Source organism: Drosophila biarmipes, chromosome 2L (assembly GCF_025231255.1).
Source record: "Drosophila biarmipes strain raj3 chromosome 2L, RU_DBia_V1.1, whole genome shotgun sequence".
NCBI lineage: Eukaryota > Metazoa > Arthropoda > Insecta > Diptera > Drosophilidae > Drosophila > Drosophila biarmipes.
Genome location: NC_066612.1, coordinates 21,459,951 through 21,483,451, shown reverse-complemented (window position 1 = coordinate 21,483,451; position 23,501 = coordinate 21,459,951). Strand labels below are relative to the sequence as shown.

General features: G+C 38.7%; 1 protein-coding gene across 4 annotated transcripts; it reads left to right on the top strand.

Moving 5' to 3' along the window:
- The first annotated feature begins 553 nt into the window (after window positions 1-553).
- On the top strand, window positions 554-22,776 carry LOC108033891 (uncharacterized). Of its 4 annotated transcripts, none has more exons than XM_044093935.2 (5): window positions 554-624; window positions 2,017-2,185; window positions 15,523-15,690; window positions 18,063-18,247; window positions 18,425-18,890. In XM_044093935.2, exons 2-5 carry the CDS (start codon window positions 2,122-2,124, stop codon window positions 18,713-18,715), a joined length of 708 nt encoding a protein of 235 aa, XP_043949870.1. In that variant the 5' UTR covers window positions 554-624; window positions 2,017-2,121; the 3' UTR covers window positions 18,716-18,890. The 4 variants fall into 4 exon arrangements, with proteins under 4 accessions (XP_043949870.1, XP_016964027.1, XP_043949871.1 ...); XM_017108538.3 differs by lacking the exon at window positions 554-624 and adding an exon at window positions 21,809-22,776 and having other exon boundaries at window positions 1,967-2,185; window positions 18,425-18,709; XM_044093936.2 differs by lacking the exons at window positions 554-624; window positions 2,017-2,185; window positions 15,523-15,690; window positions 18,063-18,247; window positions 18,425-18,890 and adding exons at window positions 21,386-21,423; window positions 21,861-22,776.
- The last annotated feature ends 725 nt before the right edge of the window (window positions 22,777-23,501 follow it).

Here is a 23,501-nt window from a genome sequence, read left to right as displayed (position 1 = left end):
GAATTTCTGATTCTCGAACACCTCGAACTGTCTTGGTCAAGGGATTGGGATTGCCCTGGACGACGTCCACTGTCCGCGTCGCGTTCCTCCGGCAACATTCACTTTTGGTGCAATGACGTGTCAATTTTTTAGCTCTGCACTTTGCGTTTCTTTGAATATGTTTGGGTTCAGGTGACAGGGAAACCGACTTAAACACAACCCAATAGCGGTCTTTAAACATATTTGCTATATCAAAGAAATTTGGACATAGATTCTGCGACGAAATAATTTTCAATTTTATCATTTCTCCAATAAAGAAATTATTTTATCCTTCACTAATGGCTACTCATTTTTTATTTGCTATTTCTTCTTACTTCTGCTTTATTTTATTTTGAGCCCCAGCACTTTTGATCACTTGAGACACCATTCTCCCCCGCCGTTCTCCACTTTCCCCCACTTCTCAGTCCTCTCCTCAATCTCTCTTCTCTGTGCCAGCCGGTATAAACGTGCGCTGGTATAAATAAAGCCAAGACCGCACGCAGCCGTTTAGTCCGAAATATTTCATTAAAGCCAACGCACGCTGAAGATCGCGCGTTCTTTCCGATCTTTCGAACCGAGTGACTCAGGCGACCTACGGAAATAACTGTATGACACCGGTGACAACAATAAAGTTATGCAAATTCGCGGTGGCGGCATGTGAATGTGAATGAAATTGTGTGAGGCGATTTCCGCTTCGGCGCTGGCAAAAATGTTTACAAACGTACAATTTCAAGCTCGTTTGGGCTGTCTGCGCAACAATTTGCACCCCTGACTTGCTCACCCAGTGGTTGCGAAATGTTTATGTACTTGTGCTAACTAAATGTTATTCGCCCAGCATAAGCAAATGATTTCTGAATCTATCAGGCATTGAAGGTGCTATATAAAGATTTTTGTTTCCAATTTTCGAAACCTTGAAAGATGTTGTTTTTATTTTCTCTGATAGCCGAATTTTATAAAATTGTATCTGCAAAATGTATATATGTACTTGCCATTACTTTAACTATAGGTGTAAATAGTTGTATATATCCTACGATGGTAATAACTGCCACGTAATGAATGTCAAAGAAGATCATTCATAATCGATTCTGCCGTGACTGCTTATCCGGTGAATTAACAAGAAGCACTTAATCATAACAATTTAATTACGGAGAATCGCCGTTTTCATTTCTTTGGAAGAAAATTCTCGGCAGCCTCGCTGTTGCGAAATAATCAAATGAGCTTTTTGCTTACAGAAGCGATAACCTTGAACCCTGCACCAAGCTCGTTGAGCAGGTGATTTAAGCATTCCTCAAATTGACATAATTCCAGTCAATGCAATCGAAGTGAATTCAAAATACGAATTGCGAACGGAACGCAAAATAGAAAAACATTCAACAACTGTGACAGGGACACGGCTGGCGACTGAACAAAATACAGTGGACAGTGAAGCCCGCGTGCGCCCAACGAAGCATAGACAAAAAGTGATTAAGTGAATTGAAAACACAACTAAATTGCGGCTGGCACAGGTTGCCACAAATGCCCTTACAAAGAGGGCAAAATAGTTTTTAAATCGATAAAGGTTTTCATAAAAATCAAGTATCCCAAAGGTTGCAAGATACGAGAAAATGTTTCATACCCAATACTCGTTTTATTTTCTCTAATACTTGTTTCGATTACATTTTTTCCATCAATATTTGCATTCACTATTTGAGTACAAAGTAAGCTTGGTAAATTGAAAGCCCGAATACCCTATATTACTCATACGCTGCACTCAGCACAGTGGCGTCCCCGAATGTTGAGCCCGTCGCCGGGCACCGTAAGCCGTGCTTCCCACAACACTTGGCTGACCATTTAGAGTACGTGTATATTTATAAACACAGCGACTAATTGAGTGAGAGGGAGAGTGCGAGAGTGGCCCGCGACTCACTCAGTCGGTTTCCCACTCACTCGCCTGCCGCTTATTTGCCGCTTCCTCAAATCATTTAAGCGCATTCGACGACTGTTTGTCTTTCCACCCAGAACGCAGCCTACAGCAGCGCTTAAAAACTTTGAACCCTAAACAAACACAGACAGTTCTAGAAATTAACTTGAAGCGTGTGAAACACAAGAACCAACCAAATAAAAATGAAGCTGTTGCTCGCAGTTCTGGTGACCGTGCTGGCCCTTGGCGGAGTCTTAACGTTGCCGGGTGAGTGGAAGCCCTTGAAATAACTTGTTGTAATCGAAGTTCCGGCCCCATAACCTTGTAAATAATCATTTTTTTAATCATTTCATCTGATGCTAAAGTTGGACCGTACAATGTTCACACTCCTAAATTAATCTTAATTATTATTATCGGAAAGAATGTGTAACCATTCTTCCGCCTATTCTCGTCTGCTCCCAGTAAAAATAAAAAACAGCGACAACCTTTTGACATGATTAACAAAGAAAATTGATAAGAACTGGAAATTCCAAGAGCGTATTTTTATAAACACCTTTAATTCTTGGTGTTCTGGATCTTTCCGCTAGAATCGAAATATCACTTTCAGGTACTTGTGAACTAAGCTCAGGTTATATTTACTACTATTTTATTAATTCGAGTCGCAGCGAAAGCGAAAATTTTTGGTGTGATTGAAATTGTTAATATATTTATCACTACCAATGAAAACATTTTTACAAAACATTCTGACTTTTGACCGATTTAAAGGCATCTTGAAGATTAAAGTCGGGTCTCTTCCCAGATAATGATGGAAGCGTCTTGATAACAAAGCGAGCCACTTGACAATCAGCCGAATGCATCTTACAAATACACAAGTAACTACAAGCGGCAAAATAAAGTATCAGGGGTTCTCGGATGCGCGGCGCAGCATCAGAGATTCGGCGTCCTTATTGTCGTCATCAGCGTTTGCTGTTCGCTGCCTTTGGCTGCCTCTTGAATGCATAAATTGCTGAAGAAGCTGGCAGTGAATTGCAGATGATGGGCGGCTGGCGGGAGTGGGCGTGGCAGCGGGTTGGCAGCTGCCACAGCCACTTGAAGTTGTCAAATTCGGTGCAGTCCAAATCATTTGCAAGGAATATGAAAATGTTGTGCAACACTCGTAAATCCCCATTTTTGGCAAAAGGTCGCTTGAGATTCATCTCTGCGTTGAGTGCTTCAAATTATATTGTACTGACTCTTGGTAAATTGATGAGAAAATATGCTGACAGCTCTTTCCAAACATTAGTTGAGTTCACATTTACTTTTTTAAATCTTATGGAATTCTGTCTTTTATTTGGACCAGGTTTTATTATTTATAAATCTTTTGATTTAAAAAAAAACAAAGATACACAAAAATTGTTAAATTCAAAAATTTCCTTATATTTTACGCAATCTATAAGAATTGTATTGACATAAATATAAAATAGGACATTTGAACTTAAATCGCATTACTATTTCGATTTTTCATCACCACACTATAGCTCAAAATATAATCTCAGTGAAGAATAATCTTAGTTGAATAACCAAAGCTATTTAAATTAAATATTCCATTGTTTTAGGGCCATCAGTCTGGAAAAAATTAAGTTGAACTACTAGAATAGCAAATTAGATTACTGGAGATGTGGAAAAACTGGATTTAGGTGCTCAATCAATTAATTTTTTATTTATTAGCCCCCATATTTAATTAAAACTACCTTTCTGTAGATTAAGAACAACTCTAGATACTGTTTTTACTCTCGTCTACATAGGGTACCCAACTCAAATCGGTTGAACGAACTCAATAGTATGCACTCAAGTTCTGTCTTCTTACCCACCATTTCTCGGCCTGATTGCAAGTGAAATGCTCGAGCATTTTTGTGCCTGTTGTCTTTTCTTATTTTTCTTAATTTTGTTTTTATGAGAACATACCATGTCAGTGTCCCATGGCCAAAAGAATTGGGTTAATTATGGCCATAATTCGCTTTTAAGGCCTTTTTCCAGGGAATGTCTTTCTCTGCCCAGAACAAATTGCAATTGCATGTTCGTATAAATCACTTTTTTTGTGCATTTTTATTGCTGCCCGTACGTGGTACTATGCGTGGAGTAATAAAACTCAAAACAATTATGAAAATTATTGGTATATTTAAATTTTTTTCTGATTGTTGGCATTTGTTGCTGAATGACCAGGCAATTTGTTTAATTTAGAGAGATATTTATTTATGCAAATTGAAGTTAATTTTTGGACCTTTACAAATATTTAAATTGTATGATGAATAATAGTCAGATAATTAGCATTTTGTGTCTGGCCTAAGTCAGTGGCAATTGTTTGAAGTGGCAATATTCATAGGTCGTTTATTGGGGGCTAAGCTGATTATGGAAAAATTGTGGACAAAATAAAGAAAGCGGCAATTAATGAGGTTTAATTCAAGAATCTAATTTAGCGGTAATATTTTAAGCCATTTTTATTTTTTATAATTTAAGAAGAATTTAGGTGTTTTTTGCTTCGCTTTAATGAGTGGTAACAAAATAATTGAAAATAAACTAAACGCCGTTAAAAAAAGTTAACAAAAATACTTTCGGCTCCACCGCAATTTGAAGCTCTAACCCTCATCAGGCAAGGTTTATTTAATTAAAGCTTCGAAACCAAAGTCTATTAAACGAATAAATCTTTTAAATAGAAAACACTTTTGCTAACTAAATAAAATGCTTAAAATGTAGTATTTTCGTTTAAATTGACTTTACTTGACTTTGTCTTGTTGCTTTGGAATTTTGGACTTTTGCGGTGACTTAATGAAAGGAACCCAAACAAATTGAGCTCTGCAGAAATGAATTGTAAATTAAATGAAAACAACAAGTCCGACGAGTAAAGCTACATTCAAATTAATGAAATTGTTTTTTGGAATGTGACTGTAAACTTTAATTGGTTTGTTATTTAACAGAGTTTTTGTCTTGGCCTTGTCACCTTTTTTACTTTAATTAACTGAAATCAAAGTGAAAATCTTGTCAGTTCGTGTAAACGTTGAATAGGACTAGCCATTTATTTTCAATTATAGTATTTGTATTATATTTGCATGGTTTCCGCATCAGCGTTTCAGTTGCTGTGACTCACAGGGCTTCATTGAACTGTACGCATTGTAATATACAATTCTAATATTTAATAATATTCTTACTATTTTATTGTAACAACTGTTTACTGCTAGTCACAGAATGACTCACTTTGAATGTAACGCACCTATTTTTCGTTGTAACTAAATAGGTTTTAAAATTATCCCAAAATGTGTGGGATCTTCTGGCTTTTGGTAACTTGTCATGAACATATTCTTTTAAGTTATTAGGCCGAAATAATAACTTTTAGTATTTAAATGTACACAATAAATATTGTGAAAATCATTATTAATCGGACAACAAGTTTCAAAAATGGCACACGGTAAAAAAAACATTATTGTTTTAATCCCGAAAACATTTAATGCATTAAGTACTTTTAATTTAGCATACAAACTTTCTAAATAAATGGGGGCTAAGGAACTTAGTTCGGATACATCAATGTATTGGTCGTAGATGAGAGTGGATGAGTTGGAAACTACATGTTACTCATGAATACTTAAGTATGGAGCAAACTAAAAACAAGCAAATATAAGTTAATATTATGCTTGTAGATAAATTGGTTGACATGTTCTGTGCCACGCCACACTACTTAATTTTAATTTTCGTACATTGCTTTGTAGAACACTATATCTAGATGCTGTTAATGAAACCTCGCCTAACGATACGTGAGTCATCGGCAGCTGTAAAAATAAACTAAAAGCTTAGCTAAGCACTTTTTGTTGTGTAGTATTTGCCCAATCAACAATGAAATGCCAACAATACCCCGTGAGACAATGGGCGGACTCTCTTGACTCTGGACTCTCAATGGATCTCCGGCTGAATTGCAATTGTCAGATGTCACGAAGGGATTAAGTTGCCCCTCCCCGCCGCCCCTGTCCAGTTAGGTAGTGACTCAAACTCTCGTTGTCTGTGATTGAGAACTACCGCAGCAGCAGTCCGCCCATCAGAACCAGCCACTTTGGCTCTGGTTCAATGTCACGTAATCGCTGCAAGGCCTCCCTGGGGGATCCCCACCCTGCACCACCCTGCCCCGCCCTCTCACCTCTCAGCTTGCCGCCTCTTTATGTTAATTTATGTGCTGGCAAAATGTGCAAGCGCCTCTAATGCTCAGCCACGCATGGCGCAAACCCAAAATCAGAAATAAATTACAGAAGGCAGTCGCCGGCAGAGGCAGTTGCTCATAGTCAGCACAAACTGGGGGAATTAACACGGAACAATCGCTCTACGATGGTTATGCGCAATGGTGTCTCAGTAATTATCATTATCACTTTGAGGAATTATGTCGGGACTCAGTTTTGGTTACTCAGCACCAATATAAAAGCTTTTTTATGTTTACAAAGAATAATATATCTAAACTGTCGTGTATCAGTTTTTTAATACAGGCATTTTCCTATGAACTCCTATGAACTACTACTACTACTACTACTACTACTATAAACATTTTCACTTTGAGGAATTAGCTCGAGACTCAAATATAAGCTTTAAAAAAGAGAATATATCCTAATTATCGCGTATACGTTTTTTAAAAAGGCATTTTCCTGCGAGCTACAAATGTATATTTTCACATTATTTTGCAAAAGCCTAAAATACTAGTGTTTTTTGGACAAGTTGTTGAATTTTAAAGAAAATAATTATTGTCTTGTCTTTTCCCGCGTTTCAAAATAAAAGGTTTAATACCCTTCTATTGACCCATTGTTAAAAAACCAGATTGAAGTCCAAAACAAATCTGACGATTCGCGTCCTAAGCCGTCGTGTGAACATCAGAACGCAGAGCAATAATTGTATATTATAATGAAATCCCGTACATTACTCAAATACTCGGCTGGCAGTTGCAATGTCAACGCAATGCAGCTTTAAACGATTTGCCAAAAGGGGATTTGCGGATGGCGAATTAGGATAGAGTGGGGCTGGGAGTGGGGGCTGCGGACACAAGTTGGGAGTGGGCTCGAATTCCCGCACCCGTCAGCAGCTGCTGCCATATGTCCTTCTGGTATGGCTGTGAATTTAATGAGATTCCTGTCAAATTAATTTCCGGTTATGATTAGATTTTCGTTAATAGCAATTTGCGGTTTTTGCAGCCAACCAAAAATATGCGAAATTCAACTCATCACGCCTCCCATTTCCTCCTTATCCCGGGTTTCCTTTCGAATTGATTCGGGTTCGCATGCGGCACTGTCGCCATGCAACATTTGCAATGACTGCACAAAGTGTCTGCTGCAATAATCTGTCCAACAAATTGCGCCCATCATCGTCATGAGTCTGTTGCACAATTGATTAACATTAAGTAGTTTAGTAATCGTAAATCATGTTCAGGGCCTCACCCACAAGCCCTGCTGGCTGGGGCATTTATGAACATTTTGCATATCTGGCAAAGCCCAAGAAACCGAGGAATCATTTGGATGGTTGCCAAAACTGCGGCGGGGAGAGGCTTTCGGATTTACTTGAGCATATCAAGACTTAATTGGAGTCCTTCTTCGAATTCTCCGAACACATAACACTAAGCTGCCTAACTTATTGACAAATTTAGGAACATTTGGGGTCGTCAGTTGTTGCATTTTTGTAAGATTTATCAAGATTTTATCGGTGCTGTTGTTGTTTCTTAATAAAAGAAAATGTTGGATCCTTCTATCTGGTTACATCTAAAATAATGCAAACATTTTTTATTTTATGCTGTTACACAGTTATACAGTTTAAGTATTTGTGCTTAAAATAGAAACAGATTACACTAATTTTGTAGCCCAGTGTTCTGCTCCATCGATTCCAACTTGAAGCCGAATTTAAAGTGAAAGCTTTCAGAAAGAGACCCATACTCATTCAGGCCAGACTCAGACACACAAATCATTAACAATTGCAGCACCTGCCACACTTCCCCGTTTCCCCAGCCACCGACCTATAACCATTTACAAATCAAGCCCAGAAATCAAATCCGAACGCTTTTTCATTCTTTACAAATTTTCTGCACGTACACGGCGGCAAAAATGATTCTTGATCCAACAGAAATAATGAAGGCTGAGGCAGACAATGGCCGGGGAAAGCCTAAAATTAAACAATTTTGCTTTTGGCCATTTCATTTTTGCTGCTTTGCAGAATAATTTGTTGCATGTGGCGACGATATGACAACAACAATTTCCAAGGGTGGGGGAAAGGGCGGTACTCTTCGTGTCCGGGACCAAACAATCAAAATCAAATTCAGACGAAAAAACTCATTTTAAACGCGACAAACGTAACGTTCAATCTTCCAGAACATTGAGTACGTGACACGATTGTCACATTTGGCAACCGGGATGGAGTCCTGCGGGACAGGGCGATGGGGATGGATTACACGGGAAACCAGGATTGTCTCGAGCCCCAAATCGTTCCTTTGATTTTCAGTAAAAATCTGTGTAAAATAATCTTAGGAAACTAATTTAACAGAGAAACAGGAACTATATTTGAGTATGGTAAGAAAATTTAAAGGTTGAAAATAACGTAGAATACATGTTGTCAAATAATTGCCTAGCTCCAAAATATCTTATTATTTAAAATGTCTGCTAAATACACATTTTTTCCTCAGTGCCTCACCTTACAGTAACACTCCAAGTTCTTTCTCCCGTTTGGTTTAGGCCCGAATCGCGTTTGGTTTTTGTTTCTGCAAAATGCAAATGAAGTGGAGAGAGAAATGAAAAATGAACGCAGCACCTGACTTGACTTTTGGGATAAGTTGGAGGTGGGCAAGAAATTGGGGCGGGCGATACAACCTGACCTAGCGACCCAAAATTAATTGAATTAAATTTGATTTTATATTTATTTCGCTTTGTTTTGGTTAGCGGCTCTTTCCCGGCTTCCTTATTGCCATCTGTGGGCACGTAAAGTTGGTTTGTCATGCAAATCTTGATTTTATTGCGGCCTTATTATGGGGCACAAGAAATGGGGTTGTTGAAAGATTCATTCACAAAGTATTTGTTTGTTTGGTTAATGAAGTGTTATTGTGCTCCAAAAGAAGGCGGGAAAATATATATTAAAGAACTTGAATGCCTTTTAAAATGTGCTTCTTTGATGTCGCGATGTCCACTGCATTTGCTAACAACATTGTGAAAACACATCTAAATATTTTCCATAGAAACTAAACCAAGCCGAACTAAATCGAGAAACTCGAGTCACAGAACTGTATTTAACTGCATTTACTATACTTTCCTGTTCGACTGTCTAGCTTTAAAATCTCAATGCTAATCTCGACAATTTGTTTCTTAATTCCACATTAAGCTACCCACTAAATCGAATGTTATCTCCGCTCAAGTCATTCGCATCCCAGTCCAGTTACTCCTCGATTGGCCAGCCCATAGAAGCCTCCACGCAGCCATATAACTCGAATCTGTCACAACCCATTCTTCCGGCCGTTCCCCAACTTATCACGGCCTCCTATGGAGTCGCCACTCGACGCGACTGCCAATCAATTGTAGACAGAGGGAAATAACAATGCAGATAACTAGAACTTCACCGCATCCTCTAATAGGCAGCGCATCCGCCACACTCTGAATCGTGCACTTAAAATAGGTCCAACATATATTAAAAAAAGCTGTTTTTAGTTAGTTAAAAATGAGTCCCTTTGAATATCATTAGATATATTTTTTTTGTGGAATGGTTGAAATTTTGCAAAAAAATAACATTTGTTTTTTTAAGAACCTCCAAGTATTTTAAATTAATTTTTCAATAAAAAAATTTTAAGAAATGGAATTGGGAAATAAGTATAAAATCATATATTTAGAATTTTAAAATTTAATGGAACTTACTGGCAATGCCAGTTAATTAATTATTTAAGTGTACTCGATCCCAAAGAGTGGACAACAGGGTGGAGACAACCGTGAAACGAGACCCATGTGTGGCCCCAGCTGTTGTTGCAACGCGTCACATTAATCAAGGCACCCAGTGGCCCCTCTTCCGTTACCCCCTTCGATTTAGTCGGGATTGGGTGTCAGGCCCCATCCTCAAAGCCAACGTCATCGCACAGCTCGCCCAACAAGGGGATGGCCGAAAAATCATTGTTGACATTTGTAATTAGAATTGATAGCAGCAGACAGACAGCCGCCCCTATAAAGGGGTTGACCGGGTGGGGACTTAGGACTGTTGGCTAGGGGTTCAGACGTTAAACTAATTTCGTTTTCGTTTTTCCAAAGCTCGAGCCGGAGCGATATGTGCACTTTGCGAAGGGGTTCTGCACGTCCATCATTTGTTAAACTTTTTTCGTCGAACCGAACTGTGATTGGAAGGAGATGATAACATGTGCGTGTGATTCACACTGAAAAATAACACATTTTAAAAGTTTGCAAAAATCAGCAAACCTGGAGATAAAAAATAATAAAAGTTAAGTTTTTAGGAGTCCGATAGCTCGAAAACTTGATTGGACTCAATCGCTGTTGCAAGCTAATAGATCAATGTTACCCCAATCTATTATTACAAACCAGTCTCAAATACAAATTTCTTAAATATTTTAATTTTTTGACTTTTTTACCTTAGCAATGTCCCAAGATACGGATGGATTAAATTTCCTATAAAAACATTTTTTTTTAATTGCCATAGCCTAATTGCTACGGTTTTCAACTTTGAAAAATTATCTTTAGTGTTTTAAAATAATTTTCGATTGTCTTTAAATAATTTAATATACGATTTTGTAACGGAAACATTTTTTAGTGTGTGATACATTCGTGCGCAGGTCAATTGAATGGCATTTCACTTGGAGAATGACAGCAACTAAGCTTCAGTCTGCACTTTCACTCGATTGGGGCTGTCAGTGGGTGGCGGTGGGAGGAGTCCGCTGGGCGGTGGGCCAGTGGGTGGCCGGCTGAAGAGCTGGCTTTGATTTCACTTTCGCCTCGACTGCTGTTGACACTTGCCCCATGAACCCCTCTTCAGGCCCTCAAGTGTCGTAGAAATGCGTCTGTGTGGGGCATCAAACTAATTTTCCCCTGTTTAGAGTTCTTGGACGTGACACAAGTCTGCACTTGGGCCCGAGCCTCTACGCCCTCCCAGCCACATGTGCCGCCCCTTTGGACCATTACCATTGCCTTGCCTTCGACAGGCCTCCTTCGACTGTCTCTGGCCAGTGGTTTTCAACTGATTTGAAATCATTTTAACCCAAATTGCATACAATCGAGTTTGCCAGGAGGCGGGATCCCGACGTTCTTTCCACACCATCTGGCCGGAGGGAGCACAAATGTTTGTATGTGATTGAAATGCCTTTCCCTGGGCTTGGATTTGGCTGGGCTTGGGTTTGGGCCTGCTGCGTTCCAATGGCGACGATGGTACCTCTCTTGCATCTGCATTGTTTCAAAGTTTGGGTGGTTCGAATCTAGTTTGTGAGGGTATTAGGCTAATGGAGTAGGGCGGGATATTTGAATTTAAAAGCGAAAGGTCTGGGAGCCCAGAATCAAGAAAGATATTTTGGCTAACTTTTGAAGGGAGGGAATGTGCCAATCTATTAACTTCAAGAGGCCTAAAAGGGGGAAATAACAAAAACTCTTTATTAATTGTGCTACTACTTTACTGGGCAAAGGCTTAACACACTGTAACCCGCTTTCTTTTACCTTTTCGCTCTCAGTAATGGCCTCAAGCCTGGCACAAAAAGGAGATTCTCCGAAGATTTACATAGTAAACTAACTTTTTGCAACTAAAATCATAATTACTACAAGGAGCCTTAGTCCCTTCCTCCAGAGTTCCCCTGCGGCATTAGGGGAAAACTTTTTACATTAACCGAAGTGCGGCTATTAAAAATTCATTAATTGCATGCAACTGCAAAAAGAGCAACAAAGTCGAGGCAAAAATTCGCTGGAAAACTTTAATTGATTTGTGAGCACCAAAATGGTAAAATAATTGATAGATGGTCGAGAGGTTGGCTGGAGGGGGATGATCGGAGGGCAACCTTAATGAGAATGCCCTACAGTGAAAGTGGAAAAGTTGTATTTATTTTCAACATCATTTTTTCAAATTTTATTCGCCACCATTTCTGTATTAATTAGAAAAGTTTTACCGCAGTAGCGGCAAATCAATTTTTTGAGAATTAAAATTGCAATTTTCAACGGGGAAACCGGAAAATGAATAGTGAAAAAGTGGTAAACTTGTCTCGGCAATAAACGAGCGAGTATTACACATATTTCATCAACAATTTGAACGTCGAAGTAATTGAAAACGCATGCATCGATGATGGCCAAAAAGCGAATTGCAATTTTGTATGTTGGCCAAAACCATATTGGGGCCACTCATCTATGTTGCCCCGGACAGCCGCAATATAAATTTGATGGGTATCTCAGCCCATCCCCGGATACCAAAACGCAATGGAATACCGGCCAACCCAATGCATTTGGCCAGCAGTTTAATTACCATTTTGTGCGTTCCGAGTGGGAAATGCGACGAGGATTTGATATTTTCCAGCAATTTTCCAAAGCCAACGAAGAAAAAGCCATGGCAGTTGGCAATTATCTTTCAACTCACATAAATGTATTGTATGTATCGTATTACCTTCAAATTTCAAGCTTGCAGAGAGGTAAAATTTTATAAAAACAATTAAATCAAAAATGGTCTTCGTAGTATAGTAAGAATATTTTTGCCTTTGTGTGCGTTTAAGTGGAAACTCTAAGAATATATGTTTCCGAATAATAATTACTTCGAGAAAAGGTAAAGATGAAATGTATTTGGTTACTTGATATATAACACTGTTTGGCTACTAGCTTTGACCTTACAGACCTGCTGCTTAGCCTAGAACGATTTCAAGTTGCATTAAAAAAGTAGTTGCATTCTTTTGCTACCTTTTAAATGTAAATCTAATAGTTGGAAAATTCACAAATCTCAGATATTCTTTCTAGAAACGAAACACCTCCCCAAGGCACGAACTTCAGCCACTCAGTCCGGGATATTTCCATAGCCAAGGCAAAGAAGTCCGCTGCACAAAACCATCATTGCCGCTCACTAAATTATGCAAAATTGTACAATTATGTTAATTAATTGACGCAGCCAGCCAGGCACTCCCACTGTTGCCCCTTGGCCAATTAGCGCCATAAAACGCAGGCCAAGCGATTGCCAGGATTTTATTTTGGCCTCCCAGGAAGGCAACAAAAGTGGAAAGCCCGAAAAAAGAAATATGTATATATATGAGTGCCACGCCCAGCCGCTTGTTAACCTTACATAATTAGCAACAAAAATGTTCGTTGTGTTTAGAACAAAAGCGCAGCGCATTGCAGAAATTTCCGCAGTCCCGTTTGGCTTCCCAAAATCTGCCAACTGGCTTTATTAATTCCATAATTCAGCAGGGGCAGAGCGGTTGTAATGCGGAAAGTCGGGAGAAAAGCCGTAGTCCCCTGTCTGGGCTTAATTATTGGAAAATTAATGAAACTGCCATGTTAGATGTTTTCATATTTCCTGTGTTCGCCACGTTTCGCATGATTAATAGCCTTAAAAGTGAATGAGTGGTTGGGTTGGTACAGTGAACGATGGGGTTATCTTTTGTATTATTTTAAGCTGTGTCTTTGGTCATTGTGTTCTTTAGCTGCTTAACTTTAAGCTTTAAGAGTTATTAGCATCTCAATATAACCGTAGTCAAGAAATTCGTCCTATTTTTAATAAGATAAAAATGTACCTTTCTGAAAAAACTTACGTATTTATTTGCCCATCGGTGTATCGGTCTTTCGCAAATATGCCGCTCGCAGACTGCCCAAAACTGTGGCTCCTACCGTTTTGGTACTGAACAAATGACAGCTGATATTTTGGCTTCGTTAATACTTACCTAGTTATTCCTTCTGCTGAGTAACAGGTATCAGACATTTTCGAAAAGTTCAATCTTTGTTGTCCCTTTTTCTTTGTAAAGCCAGGTATAGTAAATATAGATTCTAACCTTTCCAAACATAAATGTGTTAAACAATAATCAATTGGGACATTTAGGATAAATATATATCTAATATTCGTAATAAACAATTTTAACCAGTTTTAATGCAAGATAAAAAACAACTAATTAGTTACCAGTTAGTTTATCAGTAGTACACTGTTTCATTATTTTAACATTATTTATTAAATGTTCGGCTTGTTTTGAATCAGTGCTTTAATTTTTGAGTACATGGCTATACATTTGTGCATACGAATAAATATATCCATGGTGCGTATTTGCAGGTAGCCCACCTTCATATGCACCACCAAAGGTAAATATTTGCTCTTGTAAATGACATTCACGTCTGCCAATCTGCCCCCCTGTCACCGGCGCCTCTGGCCCACATTTGGGGTCTTTGTTTTTGTTGCTTCAATTGCTCCACTTTATATTTGAGCTCTGCGGACTTAAGGGTTCCACAGAGTCAGGGGTGGTAGTGACATTTTTTCACAAAAACCAAGCGTATTGCGGGCGTCGTGTATATTTCTCATAAATCGGCTTAAAAAGCGAACGTAAAAGGGGACCCGCAAAAGTGCATTTGTTTTGTGCACCCCTGAATCAGACATCATATCGTATCTGGTGGTCCCCATGACCCCTTGGGGTCACATACATTCGCCTTTTGCGTAAGCAATTTTACGCAGCACATAAAGCTTTTCATATTTCGCATTTCATTCCGACTGGAGGCGAACACAGTGGCCCGCAGAAGAGATGGTCGAGGAGAGGAGTCAACCCTGCTTGACTTATTTTTAACGCTGTTAGTTGCGTGGAAAGGGGCCGATATCAAAGGGTATACTGGTTTGCGGAAGAGGGTTGCGACGGCCAGGTATTTACAGGTTCAAGCTCCAGTTAAAAATGGTCAGATTCTCGATATTAGTTGGGCTACACACGACAGCTTCTTTATATACCCATATAATCTATATATATCTCAGTTAATTAAAGTTACATCGCCACGATCTTGGTTAATCCGGGGCCATCGGAATACTGGGTAACCGCTGGTCGCCTTACGTTCTCCTCCCCGGCTCGTGTTATTTGGGCTCCCTCTGGCCACTTGTTGTGTGATGGTTGTGTTGCGTTGTTTTGCCTGTTGTCGCTGTCAGTGTCAGCTGCTGAGATTTATGAAGTGCAACATGCCAGGACTAAAGATTGAGGGAGAAAAAGATTGAGTGGAGGGAAGAGAGGATGGGGATTTATCTACGCCTGCAACCTGACTGCACTCCCCCCTATGCTGAGTCCTAGCGAAGGACTCGTTATTTAGAGGCTCTCAGATAAACCTTGTCCCAGTTTGGGAAGTAGCGAGAATGGGTTTTTAAATCAAAGTTTTCCGCTTCCTTTAATTTGCCTTGGAATACATCAAATCCCCGAAGTCAGGCAGAGGTCAAGAGAAAAGAGCACTTGCATTATCATAATCCTTCGACGAAAGGAGAAGGAAAAATTATGCAAAGCAAAGACTGCGTAATCAGCGTTAATGAGGCAGGAAAAAGGGGTCGTTTCCGCTGATTTGGCTAATTCAATCCCATTTTCGCCAGCCAATTTGGCTCTTAATGATGACTAACAGCGTTTAATTTGTACTGAAACAACCTTTTCTTGCTGCTTTCAGCTCGCAACGACCCGCAGGACGATGCGGAGGTGATTAAAGTGCCATCACGCCCCCAGCCCGAATCGGATTTCCATAACTTCCGCGGCGTCATCGATACGGGCTCCGGCTATCCCTTCCTCCAGCCGAATCCTTCGAGCTTCAATGCGGGCTTCTTCGACTCCTTCGACGGTGAGTGCCGCGCGTCACATGCGGCGTATGCGTGATGTGATGCTTAATCGGCTTGAGCACTTATAATGGTATTTTAATTAAACAGTATTTTAATGTGGCCTCAAAAACTGCATGCAACGCAATTACATGTCTCGAATGCATTTAATGCCGTCATTATTATTCTGCTTAACGATGATCGAACGGTTGCCAAATAACGTATACTGAATGTTAGAGTAATCCTGCCGAGTATTGCGGTATTCAGGCAGTGTTTGCATCGGAAAACAAATAACAATGCTAAAATTTAATATTCATGTAGCTCAGATTTATTTGAAAAAAAATTTATGTTCAACATTAAACATTCATGTCCTGATTTTAACCATTTGCATACAGAGTATTAAGCCTTCGAATTTATTTTATATTATTTATGCAATGCCGTGGCTTAAAAGCACATCTCCTGGGTAAGGCCAATTAGCCAACTGTCCTTTGGGGACTTTTAAACTTTTCCATCTCTATTTCTGCCCACCCCCATCCCATGGGAGTGAAATGAAAAACAATTTATCAAAATATTATGTCAAGTTCTTGTAGCCAGACAAAGTTTATTTATTCTCTTGTATTATTTCAATGGTCGGCCAAAGAGAGTGTCGAGGAGTAGGTCAAACCAGTCTGTTGACCATTAAAAGTGAAAAGTTTTGCGCCTCTTCTTGCCAATTTCTGCTTAACTAAGACCGTAAGACGTCGCAGATGACGGCGAAAAAGCTGAAACTTCATAAATCTTATCCTAATACGTTCAAGTTCGAGGGGTAGGATAAAAACTTCCCAAGCCCTGGGCATTGTATATGCATAAAAGTTGTTATATTCTTTGTTTTCTCATTTTTTCGGTTGGGGGCTTGTAGATTGTAGGGGGTCAACGATAACGAAGCGTAGAAAATGGCATGTAGACAAACTGAAAGCTTAACTTTTCGGTGGGATGCGCAGTTTTGAGTCAGCGAATTATTTTGATATAAGGACTTATGGAGACGCAAAAATTAATCCAATAAATACGTTTTTAAATTCATTACAAAATTCCTACAAATATACAGAAGATAAATCTTTTTTTTTAACATTTTTACCCTTGCAGAGGGTATAATGACTTCAGTCAGAAGTTTGCAATGCAGTGAAAGAGACGTTTCCGACCCCATAAAGTTTATATATTCTTGATCAGCGAGGCGATCTAGCCATGTCCCTCTGTCCGTCCGTCTGTCCGTCCGTCCGTTTCTACGCAAACTAGTCTCTCAGTTCTAAAGCTATCGGGCTGAAACTTTCCCAAAAGTTTTCTTTCTATTGCAGGTAGTATATAAGTCGGAACCAGCCGGATCGGACAACTATATCTTATAGCTATAAGAAAAAATTCTATCTTCGGTATTTTTTAACATATATCTTTCTTGGATATAACATTTTTAAATTAGTTCTGAATTTCGAAATTAATTTTATCAAAATCGGACGACTATATAATATAGCTGTAGGAACGATCGGATAATTGGTGGGAAATAATGGGAAACAAATGGCTTTGTGGCTTTTTGACTTATTATCTTAAAATACTGGGAATATAAATTTTTATATTTTTACGAACTTCGAATTTAATATAATAAAATTAATGATTATTTTTTAAACCTGCAAGGGTATACAGACTTCGGCGAGCCGAACTTAACTTCCTTTCTTGTTTAAAATAAATGCAGTGGAAAACTCTTTCTGGGCGGCGAACTTTTTCGCCAAGCTATTTAAACGCATTAAAATGCAGCCAGCAAATGAATTTGTCGACAAACGGCAGTCAGCAACCGGGCCAAAACAAAGTCGTGCAAACAATGCGGTCAAGAATTTATGACAAGGTTGAAAAAAACGAAAAAAGTCGACTAGAAAGGCCAAAGAACTGAGGCGAAGAAACCCAAACCATATAGACGCAATAGAAGGGGTTGCAGTCAGGGGTTGAGGATTACAAAAGTGCGGACAAGAGATACCAGAGACGCCGGCGACACAGAAAACGCTTTTTAGTGCGTTTACGGATTAGGGATTTTCAAACTGAAAAATACATTAGCATGAGACAGAAACGTCAAGGGAATGTCTGTTCTTTCTCAAGGATAGCAACATCATGGACTAGTCTAGACCAAGGACACCTGCTGTTTTCCCATCCAATCTTTTGAGCTCCTTTTTATACTCCCTTGTTTTAGTTGATGCGAATGCGTTAAATTGCTTCTTAACCCCACAAATAATGTTTAATTTTTTACTCTCTTGAAAATGTTGTTGGTTAAAAGACATACTGTTAATAGCAAGACAGATATCCATCTAAAATGACAATCTAAAAGAGCTTCAATAGAGCTTTTAGACTACTATAACCATTTAAATATGTATTTTTATAGATCTGTTCCGACGTCTCCGCACCCGGCTTTGGCCCTTGGTTGGCAGCGAATCCGGTGAGGATGGAGCTCCGCGGATTGGTGACTCCGATGATTCCAGCGATGACAACGGTGCTGGCTTTTCATTTGGAGTACGACCCTTGATTCCACTGGATTCCAAGAATGCCAATACCACCTCCACTGTAAAGGTAAGTGGCCAATGATAACCCAGAAAGTAAGACGGATTTGAAAACCCACGGACATAGTTTAAATCTAAGATTTGGCTTAGGTCAAAACTTAATTACTTAATGAATTTTAAAACATTTACAGATATGTAAGCTGAATTAATTTAAATCTTTGTTATAACCAAACCATTTCACGGCCAGGTCGTCGATGGTCACAAGGTAGAGATCAACGAGACGGTTTATGGAGACAGCAACAGCGTTTTCAAGGTTCGATTGGTAAACGTGCGTCCTCTGGAAAGCGGCGAGGAGGTGGCCCAGGGTGTGCACACCAGCGGGGGCGACTTCAAGCCGGCGGTGGCTCCCAGCACCTCCGCCCCGTCCACCAAGGTCGGGGAGTTCGACGACGAGGAGGATGAAGACGATCGCCGCGAGCCCTTGGAGAAGCAGCCGCAGGACAACGAGGTGCGCGACATTGATGAGCCCAAGGTATAACTTATTTACGACAAAGAAACACACCTTCTTTGAAGAAAATTTAACCTGGAAATCCTTCGCAAGCGCTCTACTAACCAATAAAAGCGAATTGTATATTGAGATCTTTCTATGAACTTGTAATATACCTATATACATATTTCTATTCTTTTTTAAATAAAGTTTTCCATAAAACATAGCAATATAAGTTGTATATACTATTTAAATTGCCTGCGTTTATTTAAGTTTACTAAAATTTATAACACCGAATCATACAGTTGGAATAACACCTTATTGGTGATTTGGCTTGGTTGTGGTGCGCTTTTCTTTTTTTTTTACCTCTTTATTTAAATGCAGTTTATTTTTATTTTAATCAATTTTTTTAGTTCCGTTTGCTTTATAATTAAGTTTTGCTAATTTGTCAGTCCAATAATCTGTTCAAACCGCAATCGTAAATATTTTATTAACCCGACAAAATGTTTAACTGTACAATTAGACGGTTTTTATTCCTATTTAATTTCTGCACTCATACAATATGCATATTGGTTCATTGGATTTGTGAGTAGTTTTCTACTTTTTTTGATAGCATTGCGTCTAAATTAATAATGCAAACAAATTATAGTTTGTGGCCACAGCTCATAAAAAAGAGGTAACGAAATATTATGCAAATGTGTAGATAAGAAAAAATTGAAATGTGATGAGAGGGAAAACTATACCCGAATCGAGTAATTGACAGATAGAGTTATGAGTTGAATCATGCAAAAGTTAATGTTCGATAAGAAGGGGCTTTAGCTGACAGCTGTGTGCAGTTTATGGTTATTTTAATTTTTAAAAAAGAGATTAATCATTTAAATTGAAAAGATGGACTTGCATTTTAAAACGAACGTTGGTCTATAGAATAGAATATAGCTGAAACATTCCGACTAAAAAGTTTTTTTTTTGGCTCGTAAAATTTTCGTTTCGCTTTCTTAAAGGCGTAAGAACAACACACTTTAAATACGGACTCAACGTAATTTAAGTTAAGTTATTTTTCATTTTTTGACAGTCCTCGTATGAACTTCCCACAGGGCTCTGGAAAATACGTAGCTTTTCGCCACCCACAACTTTTCCCACCCTTCGCCAATTGGTCGCACACGTTTCCGCTTCTTCGGCGGTACATGCATCATATGCGACCATTTTTCTTGGCGTTTTTGTTGCAAGTCCATTAATTACTTTTAGGCCATAATAAAAATTAATTTTTATTAAAAGTCATGCGCTCCGCTCGCATAAATCCTTGTCTTGGGTGGCGGCCCACGTTTCGCGGTGGGCGTGGCAGGTGGGCGGAGAGGGCTGTATTTATGAGAATTTATTGTGGCGAAATCGACGAGTGCCGGTTGGATAAATTTTTTGTTGCTCTCTGCAAGCCGGCATAAATCAGCGAGAAATTAATAAATGACCGTAAAAAAATTGCAATGCGGCGTAAAGCGCAATTATTAACAACTTTAAAGTTGTAAGTGACATGTCAACGTTTAAATACGCAATTTTAAATTTAAATAATGCCAGCGGTGACATTTTCATGTTCGCAACGGAAGCAAGAGGAATGAAAAACAAAAACTATTCGCACAAGTTGCGAATCGCATTTGTTTTTATATTTTCATTTTAATTTTTTGTGTGTTCAACTTTATTTTTCATCTCGCGCGGATATTGAAAGTTGTGGTTTGTAGGGTGCCAGTGGGGAGGGAGGCCTGGCTTCTCATGCGTTTGTTTGAATTTAATATTCATGGTTATAAATATTAATACACACGGAAGGGAGTTTGTGAGAGGGGCAGAGGAACGGCAATGACTCCTTTTCCAGCTGCATTGAAATATTGAAAAATGGTTTAAGGCTGTTAAACAATTTGGCGATTGAAGCTTTTGCAAAAAACGTGCGCCATAATCACAAGCACAGGGACGACTGAGGGTTTCATTTATATTTCGTATTGAAAAACAGAAGTGCACATAGTTCACTGTTGTTTATGTTGGGGCTTCGATAACTTTTCACCAAATACATATAATAATTTTTCTGCACATTAACCCATCAGTAATGTTTCGAAAAAATACTTAAAGTAAAGTGTTGGTGAAGATTTATAAACACTTCTGTAGTAGTCAGAGCTCTAAATTGCTTTAGAAATTCAAATGATTAGTAAATCACCGTATTGCAAATATCCTCAAGAAATCAATCAATTTAACTTCCCGAGAAAATAATAAGAAACAGAGAGATGACTCAGGCGCCAGTAATCTGCATAAAAGTTACAGGTCGCTGCCTGTTAACTCATTCAAAATACGAAAATCTTTAAGTGATCCCACGGAACAAAAATAGCCAAAGTTGTAAAAAGTTGCAGGCATTATTAATAAACATTTCTAAGAAAAAGCTAGTAGAATTGTATATATGACGTCACGACTCAAGCATGAGTGAGAGGGATAGAGCTGAATGCTGATTTAACAGCAAGCGAAGGTGAATCACTTTTTGGGCAATGAATAACAAACAAATATACTGAATGAAGACGTTATTGGGAGAAATATATCTACAGAAGCGAAATACGGTCTGATAAGACGAATCTTTTGTTTCTCTTCAACACTCGCAGTAGAGAGGCCTCTGTTAGTCTGCCCCTCTCTTTCGCTCCGTCTCGCTTACTGTAGACTCTCCTATAAAAGTCTAAGCTTTACTTGACAGCAGCTCAGTTCATCATCGGAGGGCAATTAGTGTGTTAACTGTGAGTTATAAATGATATACAATTTAAAACAGCGCTCATTAAGTTTTTAAGGCAGTGATAAAACAATACAAATAAAACAAAATGCCTAGTTCTAACAGAAGAAAAATGAAAAAAAGTGTCAAAATGGTTTTTCCTATAACAATGATAAAACGTAAAAGTACATTGCATGAATATATATTCGCTTTTTGTAAATATGTTTCCCTACTTATCACTATATGAGGAGAAATAAAGTTAATTATAATGTAGTCTTACACTAACCAACATAAAACCGATACGATTGGCCCTATAAACCATCAAACAATAATTTCGTACTTCTATTTAATTTTTTCGCACACGCCCACATTTTGCACAACTACACCACTAAACTCACAAAAACGATGCACAGTCCACTACAACCACAAGTTATACAACCAAACTTGACAGCAGCTCACCCGCAGACTCAGAATCCGAAGCTTCTGGTATCAGTGAGGATATAGCGGAGACTCTCTCGGAAGAACAAAAGAGGACGATGGATCAGCTGAGGGAAATGGTGGCATCCGTGCAGAAAGAGATTAAAAATGAAGAAGACTTGGAGCCGGATCAGGAGGACAAGGAATATTTAAAAAAGAAGGAGAAGAGGGAGCGCGAAGAATTGGAATCCTCTGGCGATGAAGACGGCGAAGCCACAACTCCTGTCGTGATGAGCGAAACTTTCAACGACGAGTGGGCTGAATTCGACCAGGATCCGGATCCGGAAGAGGATCAAGAGCACGAAGCGGACTTCGGAAACGATCTGGATAACGAGATCGGTATCGAGGAGAACTTCGTGCCTGTAGACCTATCCAACGATATAGCTGTCAACGACATTGCTGCAGCAGATCCAAGTTTTCCGCATAATCCCGACGCTGAGTTCATTGTGGATCCATCTGCAATTAGAACTATGCCCATGTTTGAAAAGCTTTCGATTGGAGAGCCCTCGAAATGAGGACCATACTTTTCCTTCTAGTCCTGGCATTGCCTTCAATCTTAAGTCCCTAGTATGTAACAATTCACCGATGACATCTCTGAGAGATGCAAAGAAATCGGCATTCTCTTTAATCCTAGTTTCTCGTATTTATTTTGACACATAACAAGTATTAGGAGCATTGAAAATTATTTATTGCTAAACTACAAATGAAAAAATTAAGTATTCTTACAGTAAGTAAATCTATTTCGACCATCGATAAAGTAGTAAAATAAAGCAGGTGCAATGTAATTTGAGAGGGTTTAATTGCTAATTGTATACTTCCTTACAACAACCTTTTATTTTTAATGGCTTTTTACTGATAATAATATTCTATTACTTGAAATAAAAATGAGTAGCCATCGAACACACTTAATATAAATAATGTTCCAAAAAACTCTGGTCGACAAATTTCGTCCATCTTGGTCGTGACTGGATTTACTCGGTAAAATTTATTGATTTGACAAACGCAACGAGAGCTTTTAAAGCCTTTGCAAAAATAAGGCATATTTTCAGGCTTATTTATAGAGATCGAACAGATTTAAATTGACTGTGGGCGCAAAATGCTTGATAGGCATTATGTGCCTCATTAGTTCTGTCTCTTTATTTAAAAAAAATACTAGTTAATTATTTTTTTCATACTATGCATCAGGGTAATTAATTGTGGTCAACTTATGGTTAACTTGATTGCCTGTTATTCTTTTGTCGAACAAAACCATGGGCCATAAGAGCTTATTAATTGATGAATTATAGTCCACCAGCAGGAAAAAAGGCAATCGGAAGTAAAAGTTTTATCCTCTTATGCCTTTACCAAATCGTGAACCATGCTAAGAAGTTCGTAGTGGTAAATATGATTGGAATTAATTCGGAGTACAGCATCCAAAAATGATTTATACACCTCCCAAAATAAAGGGCTTACACTTGCATCACAATCAGTCTATTGAGCATTCGATAAAAAACCGTATGTGCTTAATACCGAAAATTATATTTTACAGCACAGCGCTTGTTTGCAGAAAGCCGTTGTAAATACTGTTTTTTCAGGCTTGATGTTTAATCTGCTGTTTCCTTGGATACAATAAAAACCTAAGGTGCAAGG

Excerpts from the sequence above, each read along its gene's own strand:
- LOC108033891 (XM_017108538.3), top strand. The coding sequence starts at position 2,122 with ATGAAGCTGTTGCTCGCAGTTCTGGTGACCGTGCTGGCCCTTGGCGGA. Across the intron at positions 15,691-18,062 it reads CTTCTTCGACTCCTTCGACG|ATCTGTTCCGACGTCTCCGC; the intron begins GTGAGTGCCGCG and ends GTATTTTTATAG. Across the intron at positions 18,710-21,808 it reads GCGACATTGATGAGCCCAAG|TCCACTACAACCACAAGTTA; the intron begins GTATAACTTATT and ends AACGATGCACAG.